Source organism: Hypanus sabinus, chromosome 27, assembly GCF_030144855.1.
Source record: "Hypanus sabinus isolate sHypSab1 chromosome 27, sHypSab1.hap1, whole genome shotgun sequence".
Taxonomy (NCBI): Eukaryota; Metazoa; Chordata; class Chondrichthyes; order Myliobatiformes; family Dasyatidae; genus Hypanus; species Hypanus sabinus.
Genome location: NC_082732.1, coordinates 25,596,335 through 25,610,738, shown reverse-complemented (window position 1 = coordinate 25,610,738; position 14,404 = coordinate 25,596,335). Strand labels below are relative to the sequence as shown.

At 44.5% G+C, this 14,404-nt stretch overlaps 1 protein-coding gene and 1 long non-coding RNA gene across 3 annotated transcripts in view; one reads left to right on the top strand and one right to left on the bottom strand.

The window, feature by feature from the left end:
• Window positions 1–14,404, top strand: part of pusl1 (pseudouridine synthase like 1) — a 97,129-nt gene that overhangs the window by 43,119 nt on the left and 39,606 nt on the right. For both annotated transcript variants that reach the window (XM_059952022.1, XM_059952023.1), the window contains exons 4-5: window positions 6,810–6,959; window positions 13,003–13,173. In XM_059952022.1, the coding sequence (XP_059808005.1) occupies window positions 6,810–6,959; window positions 13,003–13,173 (321 nt within the window). The remainder of the gene's footprint in view (window positions 1–6,809; window positions 6,960–13,002; window positions 13,174–14,404) is intronic.
• LOC132382132 (uncharacterized) overlaps window positions 1–14,404 on the bottom strand; it is a 29,131-nt gene that overhangs the window by 7,264 nt on the left and 7,463 nt on the right. The window contains exon 2 of the long non-coding RNA XR_009508216.1: window positions 5,432–5,493. This is a non-coding gene — a long non-coding RNA (uncharacterized LOC132382132). The remainder of the gene's footprint in view (window positions 1–5,431; window positions 5,494–14,404) is intronic.

Below are 14,404 nucleotides of genomic sequence, written 5' to 3'. Positions count from 1 at the left end.
CATACTAACAGATCCAGAGAAAGTATGTGAGAGGTGGATTCAGTATATAGAGCAGCTTTTTGAAGATAATAGAGGGGAACGCCCAAATATTAAGCACCCTAGTTCAGGCCCACCTATTACCAAAGAAGAAATAACTAAAGCAATGAAAAGCATTAAACATGGTAAAACCACTGGACCTGATGAAATTTCAGTGGAAATGATACAAGCCCAAGAAGATCTGGGCATAGATATCCTTCTTGAACTGTTTAATGGCATATATGAGTCTGGTGTATTGCCTGACGATCTCTTGAAATCAGTATTTATAATTCTGCCAAAAATTCCTGGAACTATTGACTGCGAAAATTACAGAACAATCAGTCTTATGAGTCACATAGTAAAGATTTTGTTGAGAATTGTTCTGAGTCAAATTAAAAACAAGTTAAGGCCAGAAACTTCTAAACTGTAATATGGGTTTATTGGGAATAAAGGAACTAGGAACACAATTTTCATACTACGAATGCTTTCAGAAAGGGCAATTGAGTATCAAAGTGATGTCTTTTTGTGTTTTATTGATTTCACTAAAGCATTTGACAAAGTGCAACATGAAAAATTATTTCAAATTCTTGCAAAACTAAACATTAACGGAAGGGACCAACAACTGCTTCAAAATTTATATTGGAATCAAACGGCGACGGTAAAAATTGATGATAATATAAGCAGTTGGACTAAAATGCAAAGAGAGACAGGGATGCGTTGCCTCACCGGAATTATTTAATATCTATAATGAAATGATTCTCAGAGAAATAAAAGACCTAGATGGGATAAAAATTGGAGGTGTTAACATCAACAATATAAGATATGCAGATGATACCACCCTAATAGCAAGTGCTGCTGAAGGCCTACAAATCCTCCTAGACAAAGTAATACAAACAAGTGCAGATTTTGGTCTAACCATCAACTGTAAAAAAAACAAATGTATGGTAATATCAGAACAGCAGGATACTCCCAACTGCCAATTGTACATCGGTAACCAAGAGATTGAGCAAAGGACTGGCTTTAATTACCTCGGTAGCTTTATATCACAAGATGCTAGAAGTAAAGTAGAAATAAAAGGAAGAATTGCCATTGCCAAAACCAACTTCCAAAAAATGAAATCCATTTTTACCAACAGACACATTTCTATGACAACAAGGTTTAGGCTACTAAAATGTTACATCTGCTCAGTCTTGCTGTATGCTTCTGAAACATGGACTGTAACACCAGAACTCCAAAGAAACTTAGAAGTAACAAAAATGTGGTTTCTTAGAAGAATGCTGAAAATACCATATAGAGATAGGGTAACTAATGAGACAGTACTGCAACGTGCCCATATAAAACGATCTTTAATGAGAACATTAAATGAGAGGAAACTTAAATTCCTGGGCCATGTCATCAGAAAGGGAGAAATAGAATGCCTTACATTACAAGGCTGTATGCCTGGGAAACGCAGTAGAGGAAGGCAAAGAAGAAAATATATGGATACTGTGAAAGAACTAACAGATCTAAGTGTGTGAGATATCACTGATGCTGCGAGGGATCGTTCGATGTGGAGAGCCATGATCGCCCAAGCGTGTAACGTGCAAGGCACATGAAGAAGAAGACTTTGTTAATAACTCTTTCTCTGAGGTAAATGATCACTGCAAACAATGAGGAGATGAGCGAAAGTGATGCTGACTCTAGGGTCGAGGTGTGCGGGTATGATGCAAAGTCGGGGCGAGGTCGAGGCAGGGTTGGAGCAAGCGAAGCGGAGAAAAATCGGAGTGGAAAAGCTTCAGGATCCGTCTGTCTAAATTGATCGATCTAAGCACCGGGCCAATTTGGAAAGGTTGGTTCTGGGCCTGTACATGGTGGCCATGTCCAGGCCCCGAGCGCATTGTTGTGACAGGGCCCGGGTCTTAGAGCGAGGAATGACCAGACGTTTGGATGGTTTAAACGTCGGGCCGGTTCTGCTCGCTGCTCTGTGAAGTTTGCTCCACTCTTCGCTGCACTACGGCTGAGGCTGTGGGCCTGCTCCTGGCCTCGTGTCTATGGACTCACTTTCATTCTGAACTCTGTGGCTTGCTTTCATTGTTTGCATGATTTGTGTTTTTCTTTCGCTCTCTTCTCTCTGCACATTGGATGTTTGTTGGTCTTCTTTTTAATGGGTTCTTTCTGGTTTCTTTGTTTAGTGGCTGCCCATAAGGTGACAAATCTCAAGGTTGTATACTTTGATAATAAGTGTACTTTGAATCCTTGATATCCCATTCATCTTAAAAGGAGTTTGATTTAATACAAGCCATTAACTGATGCACAATACTTCACCAATATTTAAGTGTGCATATGGAGACATGTTATTTAAAATCAGCTGCCTACCTACCTCTGCAAACTGTAAACGCTGAGAATAGACAGAGATTATGAAAAGGCCATGCAGTTACTGTGAGGTGGAACTAACCCTAGACCATTGAGAGGGTCTTGATATCAGGTCTGAAAGGGCATCAAAAGTACTGGTGTGAAATATATTTTAAAATTCTATTCAAAGACCAGTAAGATTTTAAATGTCTAAGAACGACAGATAGATTCCATTATGAATAATTCAAAGGGCTGAACAATAAAAGTGTGACTGCATTTGCTCCTGTATTTCTTCATTTTGTGCTGATGAGGTCCTGTGGTGGTGGTTGGAGAAAGGGAATGGGGGATTTAGTGCTAGCTACTGATAGACATTTTAAGCAACAGGCACAGAACGCTGGAGGTGGTCAGAAGGTCAGTCAGCATCTAAGGAAAAGAATAACCAGTCGACATTTCGGGCTGGACCCATTCCTTCTTGCTTCTGAAGAAGGGTCCCAGCCTGAAATCTTGACTTGTTTACTCATTTCCACAGATGCTGCCTGACCTGCTGAGGTCCTCCGGCATTTTGTGTGTGTCACTTTGGATTTCCAGCATCTGCAGACTTTCTCGTGTTTGTTATAAATTTTATGTAGTTTCAACACTAGTGTAGAAGCAGGACTCCGCACTGAGTAGGGAAAACAAAATTTGTGGACAGAAGTTATAGAGAGTAGGTGAGAATTTCACCCAGTTCCAGATACAGTATGCAGAAATGAAGTCTTTGATTCCTATGTTATCTTTCACGATCTTGTATGGGACAAAGAGCTTATGAAATATGGCCACTGTTGTAATGTGAGGAAACTGCATGACATGCTTCCCCCCCCCCCACCCCTTTGTTATCCAGAGGATAGGGGGAAAAAGATTAAGTGTCAAAGCAGTATAATAAAATTGCCTATTGCACACTTTTATAAGCAAGTGTGCTGAGGACCAAGTACCAAAAAGAACAATCCGGAAACCAAGGATGAATTAGGAGACTCACTGCCTGCTGAAGTCTAGGAATGCAACGTTCAAATCAGGTGACCTTGATCTTTATCAGAAATCGAGCTATGATCTCTGTAAAAGCAATCAGGGATACCAAGAGATAATCAGTCCAAAAGCAAGTCCAGACCAGCTGTCGGTTGTGGTATCGCTTACATGCTTAAATGGGCTACAGGACAAAGTCAGGCAGCTTTGCTGACAACAGGATATCGCTCCTCAAAGAGCTTAATGCATTCTATACACGCTTTGAACAGAGGGGTTTGGGATGTCACCACCCACACCAAGTGGTCTTCTGGAGAGGGAGTCTGTGATAAGCATCTCCTTGACCACACTCCAGCTTCCAGTGGGCCTTGCACAAGTCAGCAGTCAGGGATAATTACAGACATTTTTAAAATCTCTGTGCTTCCACCTGATGTATCCACCTGCTTTAAAAAGGCCACTATCATCCTGGTACAGAAGAAAAACAAGGTAACGTGCCTTACTGACCTACCACCCAGTGACTGTGACATCCACCGTCATGAAGTGCTTTGAGAGGCTGGTCATGGCACGCATGAACTCCAGCCTGCCAGACAACCTCGACCCACTGCTGTTCACCCTCTGCCGAAACAAGTCCTTGGCAGATGCTAACTCCCTGGCCCTACACTCTTCTCTGGAGCATCGGGACAGTAAAGGCATCTATGTCAGACTATGCTTTGGATTTCAATACTATAGTTCCATAGAAACTCAGAAAACCTACAGCACAATACAGGTCCTTCAGCCCACAAAGTTGTGCCGAACATGTCCCTACCTTAGAAATTACTAGGCTTACCTATAGCCCTCTATTTTTCTAAGCTCCATGTACCTATCCAAAAATCTCTTAAAAGACCCTATCGTATCCGCCTCCACCACTGTTGCCGGCAGCCCATTCCACGCACTCACCACTCTCTGTGTTTAAAAAAAAACTTACCCCTTACCCCAGCACCTTAAACCTGTGTCCTCTTGTGACAACCATTTCAGCCCTGGGAAGAAGCCTCTGACTATCCACACGATCAATGCCTCTCATCATCTTATTCCAAGCAAGCTCATCTTCAGACTCCTAGACCTGGGACTCGTCACCACCAGTTGCAATTGGATCCTTGACTTCCTGCTGAATAGACAGCAACGTCTCTGTCACAATCATTCTCACCGAGGATGCTCTACAAGGCTGCGTCCTCACCTCCACCACGATGACCTCAACATCTCCTGATTGCCTTAACATTTCTGCAAAGATTAACCTCAACATCTCTGCCACAATCACTCTCACTGATGGCACTCCACAAGATTGTGTCCTCAGGTCCTACTGTACTCCCAGCCCAGTCACAGCCCAGTGTGTCAGCTCAGCAACTTTTCCCTCAGTATCAGCAAAACAAAGGAGCTGTGGTCACTGACTTCAGGAAGAGGTTAGTGCACATTCTCCTGTTTACATCAGTGATACTGAGCTTGAGAAAATTGAGAGCTTCAGGTTTCTAGGAGTCACCAGCAGCCCCTCCTGGTCCAACCACACAGATGCCACATCCGAGGAGGCTCACCAACACCTCAGAAGAAATTTGGCACGACCTTTTGGCCTTCCCCAATTTTTTTATTGATGCACCACAGAAAGCATTCTGTCCAGATGCATCACAGTGTGGTATGGCAGCCACCAGGCCCATAACCACAAGAAACTGCATATAGTTGTGGGCGTAGCTCAACACGTCGCGGAAACCAGCCTCCCCTCCGTAGCAAGACGCATAAGATGCTGGAGGAACTCAACAGGCCAGGCAGCACCTACGGAAAAAGAGTACAGTCGATGTTTCGGGCCGAGAAACGTTGACTTGCGCTTTTTTTCCATCGATGTTGCCCGGTCTGCTGAGCTGCTCCACCATTTTGTGTGTGTTGCTCGGATTTCCAGCATCTGCAGGCTTCCTCTGGTTTGTGATTTGATCTCCCCTCCATTGACTCTGTGCACACTCCTCGCAGGCTCGGTTATGCAGCCAGCGTTACCAAGACCCCACCCACCCTGGACATTCCTGCTCTATCCCCCTCCTATCTGAAGAAAGAACAGTCTGAAAACACTTACCTTCAGGCTGAAGGTCAGCTTCTGTCTTGTCGTTAGAATCCAAGATTGTTTAATGTCATTTCCTGAATACAAGTGTAAAGGAGAACAAAATAATTGTTACTCTGGATCCAATGCAGTATTATCAAACCACGATAAGGTAACAAGCACAATGATAATAATAATAAAACACAATAAATGTAAATAGATAAGATAGCTCAGATACAAAGATAGATTGAATGTCCATGAAGTGATGTTAGGCACAGGAGTGTCTGTACATAGGGTGACTCTGACAGGAAATGATGAAGTAGTGGTGGTTGGGGTGTGGAGGGGTGGGTTAGTGGGTAGGGGTGTTGATCAGCCTTACTGCTTGGGGAAGGTAACTGTTTTTGAGTTTGGTGTTCCTGGTGTAGCCTTGTCCGTGATGAGAGTGAGACAGACCGTCTGTGAGCATGGTGGGCGGGATCCTTCATGATGTTTGGCCATCTTTTTGCACCTTTCTGCACACTGTCTATATGTCCCTGATGGCGGCTAGTCTGGTGCCAGTGATGTGTTGGGGAGTCTTCATTACCTGTTGTAAACCCTCCCAGTCGGCTGCAGTGTGCTGGTTCGGACGCTCCCTACTGCACACCTGTAGAATGACGTGAGTATAGTTGTGTACAGTGCAGCTCTCTTCAGCCTCCTCAGGAAGGAGAGGTGTTGCTGAGTGTGAGGTTCTGCAAGCTGTGCACTCCCAGGAGTTTGAAACTTCACACGACTTCCACTGCTGTAACGATGTAAAGAGGAGTGCGAGCGGGGCAAGCTCTCCTGAAGTCGATAACCATCTCCTTTGTCTTGTTGGCATTGAGGAAGAGGCAATTTGCCTGGCACCAGGCCTCCAGCTCTTCCACCTCTTCCCTGTAGGCCATCTCATCGTTATTGGTGGTGAGCCCACCATGGTTGTGTCATCGGCAAACTTGACAATGGGATTATTTGGGTGTTTGGGCGATTATAAGATGATTGAATGGTGATGAGGTAGATTCTTGATCTTGCTATGATCTTGCATCCTGTTCCGAGCTGCACTGCGTTTCTCTGTAGCAGTAACACTTTATTCTCCACTCTGTTTTTGTATAATGAATTGATCTGTGTGAGTGCTATACAAGATGAATTATTCCCTGTGACTTGGTATACATGACAGTAATGAATCAACTTCCAGGTTTAGGTGAATGTTGATAATATAGTATTTGCAGACTCATAAGACACCTGATAGGCTGAAAAGATTTCCAGTTAGAAGTTTTAACCATCATTAATGTGCTTAAAGTGAATAAATTTAGACTAATTAAAAAACTTTCTGGTGGTCTGTGACTTTGGGTTATTCCCGTTACTAATAAAGATCTTTTTATTAAAAATCATCTTTCCACAGCATCTTGAAAGCCTTTCGAGTGAGCGACACGTTCCACGCTCGCTACTGTGCCCGATCACGGACGTACACCTACCGACTTGTGACGGGATGTGCTAACCATTCTCGTCTTCCGGTGTTTGAACGGAACCTTTGCTGGCCCGTGTCCAGCAGGTGAGTAGAAAGACCACCCATTCTTTGCATTTCCTTTTGTCTGATCGTCCTTGGGCCATAAGGGTGTGTGGAAGGGTGGAAGGACTTGCTAACCCGCTCCTTCCGCAGGTCATAAACAGCCCAGTATGGACAGGAGACTTCATAAGCTCAAGCTGGAATATTAAGTTTTTGTTGACAAAGAACCGCAAGCTTTGATTATAACTTGGTAGTGTTCTCACTGTAATTAATTTATTATATTGGAGGCTTTGAAACTTGATCCATCAATGTGACCTCTGACAGTTTGAGTTTCCAAATATTCAAAGCATATCAGGACTCTGTTATCTTCCTTCTCCTTGTCTCACTGTCTCTCATATTTCCTCTGATATTTTTCACCAATCTTTCAGGGCACTTACCAAAATCCATTCTTCACTGCAAAAAAAATCAATTTTTTTGCTGTCAGTGACCTCTCTTTCCTTCAATTAACTTGTTTTCTCTCTCCCCCCACCCCATTCTCAAACTGCAATGTTAACCTTTTATCACAGCAGATGCTGCCTGACCTGCTGAGCGTTTGCAGTGTTTTCTCATTTTTATTTCAGCTTTGCAGCATCTGTGGTGTTTTGATTTTGTACTCCTTTTCTCATTGCCCACGTACCTCCAAGATCGTGCTCTTTTCTCGTTGCTGCCATCAGGTGGAAGTTACAAGAGCTTCAGGACTCACACCACCAGGTGCAGGAACAGTTACTACCCCTCAACAATCAGGCTCTTGAACAAAAGGAGATGACTACAATCACTTGCCCATCCATTGAGATGTTTCCACAACCAATGATTTCACTTTAAGGATTGTTTATCTCATTATCCCATGTTCTCGTTATTTATTGCTATTTATTTATATTTGCATTTACACCGTTTGTTGTCTTCTGCACTATTAAAGTATGGAATTTCAATTATTGATTCCATTTCACTGTAAGTATATTCACAATTTGTTCCTGTGGTTCTTGTGAGTTCCTGATCTCACCCGGGACTTTTAGTGACTGCTGCATCGGGTGGCTTCTGAAGTGGACGTCCTCCCCCCGGTGGCCAGTCTGTTTAACGCACCCTTAAGGAGCCTCACAGCTGTGAACCATTTCCCCCGGCTCTCCCGAGAGAACAGGGAACCACAGGAGCAAGCAGCGTCAATCCGGCCAGTCCTACAGTCCCTGCAAAGCCCAGCTGAAAGTGCAAGCGTCCAGATGAATGAGACAGAGAAGAAATAATATTTTTCAACGCAAGTGGTAGTTCTGATCTGGAACCTGCTATGCGAATAAGTGAAAACAAGATAGCCAGGGATTTTAAAAGAGAATTGGATAGACAGTGAGGGAAAATAATTTTCACTGCTCTTCGGAAAGAGCTGGGAAATGGGGCTAACGGTGTTGTCTCACTGAGGGCCAATTTGGACTCTATGGGCAGGTGGCCACTTGGTAGAGGCAGATACATCAGGGACATTTAAGAGACTATTAGATAGGTACATGGATGAACGAAAAATGGAGGGCTATGTGGGAGGGAAAGGTTCCATTAATCGCGGAGTAGGTTAGCAGGTTGAATATCGTGGGCTGAAGGGCCTGTACAGTTGTCTTCTCTCGTGTGCCATGGTGATAGCAAGCTGTGGCCCTAGCTAACCCTTTTTAGAATGGGCATACGTTTTCTGGAGGAATGAGAGGTGAACTTCTTGGAGGGTTTGGAAGGGTGAATGCTCAGTGATTCTGTCCCTTCAATGTGATCTTTGCCTAAGAGAGGAGCCCTTATCCATAGTCTAACCAGACCTTCCTGACAAGTGACTGAGGAGTCTTCACTCTGGGTGGGCGTGAATCTTTGGAGCTCTGTAGCTGAGAGAGCTGCAGAGACTCAGTGCTGGGTATAACTGAGGCCTCAATCTTGGACACTATGAGAATAAAGGGACTAAAAAGGTATTTAGCAAGTTGGCCTTCGTCAGTCGGGACATTAAGTATAGGAGTCTGGTCACTATGAGTGATTGGTAAGGCTGCACTTGGAGTACGGTGTACAGTTTTTGGTCAACCTGTTAGAGGTAAGATGTGCTTCAACTGGAAAGAGGGCAGGAAGGATTTATGAGGACATTACTGGACTAGAAGGCCTTAGAAGAGAGAGGTGGGCAAGACTGGGTCTTTATTCTTTTAACTTAGAAGAATGAGGTGACTTTATAAAAGTGTTTAAAATTATGAGAAGAATCAGAATTAGAATCAGGTTTATTATCACCAGCATGTGTCGTGAAATTTGTTAACTTAGCAGCAGCAGTTCAATGCAACGCATAATGTAGAAGTGGAAAATAGGTAAATCAATTACATATATTGTATAGATTTAAAAAAGTGCAAAAAACAGAAATACCATATATTAAAAAAAGTGAGGTCCAAGGGTTCAATGTCCATTAGGAATCGGATGGCAGAGGGGAAGATGCTGTTCCTAAATCGCTGAGTGTGTGCCTGCAGGCTTCTGTATCTCCTACCTGATGGTAACAATGAGAAAAGGGCATGCCCTGGGTGCTGGAGGTCCTTAATAATGGACGCTGCCTTTCTGAGACACTGCTCCCTGAAGGTGTCCTGGGTACTTTGTAAGATGGAGCCAACTAGATTTACAACCTGCTGCAGCTTCTTTCAGCCCTGTGCAGTAGCCCCTCCCCCATACCAGCCAGTGATGCAGCCTCTCAGAATGCACTCCATGGCACAACTATAGAAATTTTTGAGTGTATTTGTTGACATGCCAAATCCCTTCAAACTCCTAATGAAGTATAGCCACTGTCGTGCCTTCTTTATAACAGCATTGATATGTAGGGACCAGGTTAGATCCTCAGATATCTTGACACCCAGGAACTTGAAACTGTTCACTCTCTCCACTTCTGATCCCTCCATGAGGATTGGTATGTGTTCCTTCGTCTTACCCTTCCCGAAGTCCACAATCAGCTCTTTCGTCTACTGGCTTTGAGTGCCAGGTTGTTGCTGCACTACTCCGCTCCACTAGTTGGCATATCTCACTCCTGTACGCCCTCTTGTCACCACCTGAGATTCTACCAACAATGGTTGTATCATGAGCAAATTTATAGATGAGCCATGCCTAGCCACACAGTCATGGGTGTAGAGAGAGTAGAGCAGTGGGCTAAGCACAAACCCCTGAGGTGCACCAGTGTTGATCATCAGCGAGGAGGATATGTTATCACAAATACGCACAGACTGTGGTCTTCCGATTAGGAAGTCGAGGATCAAATTACAAAGGGAGGTACAGAGGCCCAGGTTCTGCAACTTCTCAATCAGGATTGTGTGAATGATGGTATTAAATGCTGAGCTAAAGTTGATGAACAGCATCCTGACATAGGTGTTTGTGTTGTCCAAGTGGTCTAAAGCCCTGTGGAGAGCCACTGAGATTGCATCTGTCGTTGACCTATTGTGGCGATAGGTAAACTGCAATGGGTCCAGGTCCTTGGTGAGGCAGGAGTTCAGTCTAGTTATGACCAACCTCTCAAAGCACTTCATCATTGTCAATGTGAGTGCTTCTGGGCGATAGTCATTAAGGCAGTTTACATTATTCTTCTTAGGCATTTGTACAATCGTTGCTTTTTTGAAGCAAGTGGGAACTTCCGTCCGTAGCAGTGAGAGGTTGAAAATGTCCTTGAATGCTCCCACACAGGTTTTCAGAGCCTTACCAGGTACTTGATCTGGACCTTCCGTCTTGTGAGGGTTCACCCTCTTTAAAGACAACCTAAGATTGGCCTCTGAGACAGAGAACACAAGGTCATCTGGTGCAGCAGGGATCTTCGCAGCTGTAGTTGTGTTCTCCCTTTCAAAGCGGGCGTAGAAGACGTTGAGTTCATCTGGTAGTGAAGCATCATTGCAATTCATGCTATTGGGTTTTGCTTTGTAGGAAGTAATGTCTTGCAAACCCTGCCAGAGTTGCTGTGCGTCCGATGTCACCTCCAACCTCGTTCGAAATTGTCTCTTTGCCATTGAAATAGCCCTCCGCAAATCATACCTGGTTTTCTGGTACAGGCCTGGGTTGCCAGCCTTGAATGCCGTAGATCTAGCCTTCAGCAGACGACGTACCTCCTGGTTCATCCACGAATTGATAAAGTGGATGGTATGGTTACTTACCTTCACATGTACCAAGTGTAAAAATTTATCCTGCTTCGTATTCATGTTCCATTTCACTTCCTACTGTCAGTCACTTCAGCGGCATTTTCACAATGGGAAGGTATTTGGAGAATTATTAGCCACGTCAGCAGAAAGGCTCAGAGGCCTGGTTAGGCCTTCCTTCAGCCGCTGTTTGGATTCTGTTGCTGCACATTAAGCAAAGTACTCTTTTACGTTGGCCACACCTTCATCAGGTGGGTGAACCAGAAAGACCATCCAGGGCACTGCTGAAACTGAACCAAGTTTGTGTTGAAATAGTCTATGAGTCAAAATTTCAAAGGTCAAGGTAAATTTATTATCAAACTACATATATGTCACCATCTACTACCCTGAGATTCATTTTCTTGTGGGTGTTCGCGGTAGAACAAAGAAATACAATGGAATCAATCAATAGCTACACCTTTGGGCAAGGTTTAATCGTGGATCGGACGCTGTAACACAGGTCATGATCTGTTTCTGGTTGCTCCATTGGGCGATTTTGAATCGGGGCTGTCCACAGATAGAAAACACTGAACTGAACTGAATATGAATGGACTCCTTCCATTTTGTGTTTAATCAGTGTTTTTCACTTGTCTTTTTGGTTGCCATTTGCACGATCCGTCTTTTTTTTTTGTTGGTTGGGGATTTTGATGTTTATTCTTTGAACAGGTTCCATGGTTTTCTTTGTTTCATGACTGTCTGTGGGAAGGTGAATCTCAGGGTTGAACACTGCATACATACTTTGATTATAAATGTACTTTGAATCTTCGAATAAGCAACAATTGACCAATGTGTGAAAGAAGACAAACTGCAAATACAAATAGTAATAATAACAAACAAACAAGTAGATAGATAAGGCAAAATGTACTGAATTAGGAGAGGAAATTGAAAGATTTTGGAACATGAACAGGGTATATATTGTACCGATATTAAAGTAACCCTCAGGCTCGGCCAGCTCACGTTCGTCCAGGGGAATCAGCCTTCAGCCCTGCCAAGCTGGGTAATCACGTTTGTGTGGATGCTGTGTAACGTACCCCCAGTTACAAACCCACAACACTAAACATCAGACAGTACACCATATGCAATTAAATAATAGACTTTATGAATCTTAATCTGAATATAGGATTAGTAACGAAAATAAACAAAAAAAAAGGGTCTCACTCAGTAGTCATTCTTCCGCCATCGGTCTCCTCCGAGCATCTCCAACCTACGGACCTGCAGGTCTCAGTCCACTCCGTCCGGTGGTCTAGCAGCTCACACCACACACGTCCTCCCTCTTCATCTCTCCTCGACAAAAGACCGCGAAAACCTGGCTCTCAGACACGCAAGAAAGAACAACGTTTCTCCCATTGGAGAGCCACTGCGTTCCAAAGTCCCGTTATCTCTAGTCATAACCCAAACATTGCTGCCACAGAGAAACCATCACCTTAACAGTGGAACATAACATAGAAGCCATTACATTAGCCTTAGCAGTGAAACCTTACGGCGTGTTACACTAATTTCTACAACCGGTGTCATCCCAAAGGCACTACACAATTGCATTAAACAATCAGGGCTAACACAGTAACATCTGTGTAAACCTTCAGAAACCCACAACACCAAACACCACTAGAATAGTCCAAAAGTTCCTAGCAATTGACAAATGAACATGCTTGGCTCTACCCACACCTCAGGTTTTACCAACTTGAACTGAGGAAAAAATAAACAATACTGAGAATGTGTTGAAGAGTCCTTGAGTCCGTAGGTTGTGTTCAGTGATCAGTTCAGTGTTGAGGTGAGTGAAATTATCCACACTGGTTCAGGAGCCTGATGGTTGAAGGGTAATGACTGTTCCTGCAAGGTCTTATCTCCAAGAGTGGAGGATATTTAACATACTAGCATTTTCAGTAATTGTTTGTTCTAACCCCATACAGACCTCTGAACATAGATGCCATGAGGGAAGCAGCCCAGACGCTGCTGGGCACACACGACTTCAGCACCTTCCGGTCCTTAAGCTCCGAGACTCCCTTCAAATCTCCCCTGCGGACGCTGCTTCAGGCCGAGCTCACGCCGGGCTTCAGCACCACGCAGCAGAGCTACCCCAGGTGAGGGCCACACACAGTTACTCGCTGCTCTCTCCGTCAGCTGGAGCGGAGAGCTCAGGACAGCAGGTGTGAGGGAAAGTTTTAGCCTTGGATCAACTGGGGGACTGGGAGCCAGTGAGGTGAGGCTGGGCTTTTTTCAGCGGAAGTAGCAGATTTTCCAATCGGCTGGTCTATGGGAAGGGAAATGACTAAAGGAACATCACCAATATCAACAGTGTGTTGGGGCAACATTGAAAGATTTTTCGTGATGGTCTGTAAATTGGGGTCGCTGCTGACTAATAATAGTGAGCTAACTTGAACGAGTGTATGAAGATCGTCAAGGCCACCAGTAAAGTATTAAACAAGAGGTGAATATCACCACTGGCCACCAAGATTGAGCAGACTCTGAGACGGGCACCCAAATAGTTTATGCAGAGTTTTAATCATGGCACCATTTCTCACTGGATGCTGTATTCTGTAGCACTTTCCCCTGCTGCTCAGCGCCCGGGCCCTCATGTTCGATCCTGACCTCAGTTTTGCTCTCTTGTTTAAAGTTTCTTACCAAGGGGTGGTTGGCGTCCATCTGTCTCGAAAGACAATGGGTGATGATGATCGTCATCACAAGTCTGAGTGGAAGGTCTGGAGATCCTGAGATGCCCAGTTGTCAAGGTCCCCTTCTCGGCCTTACCAGGGTGGTCCAAAGGAAAGCTTGTGAAGCAATACGTTTGGCACCAGCTTGGCTGCAGGAGCTGCCGGAAGGATGTTCAATGACGTCCAGCTGCCTTAGAGGCTCCACTCCGGATTCTGTCTGGATTTACTCCCGTAGCCTTCGTCTCTCCCGAGGCTGCCCGCAAGGCAGTGGGGTTATTTTACCCATAGCTGGGGGTCTGGTTCATGAGCACCAGAGTGTGTCCACACGCCGGTGGGGCTGCATGCTACGTGTGCGGGGGCCGGACTTCCTCCCCATCCTCTGTAGTTCTGCCTGAGTCCAATTCCATTTGAGTTCAATTTCCATTTGTCGCCAGCAAGGAGGAACCACATGAGGCTTGCAGTTGGAGAGGCTGTGTACTGTACTGGCAGGGAGAGACTTGCACATTCAGTTCTCTTTTTCGCGAGACTGCTAGCCAGTGGTGGCTGAAAGTGAGAGTGACAAGCTCTCCCCACTGCACTGCCACACTAGACACGCCACAACAACCACTTTGACACTATTTTACGAAGTAGAAATTAAGATTTACATTTAAAGTGTGAAGAA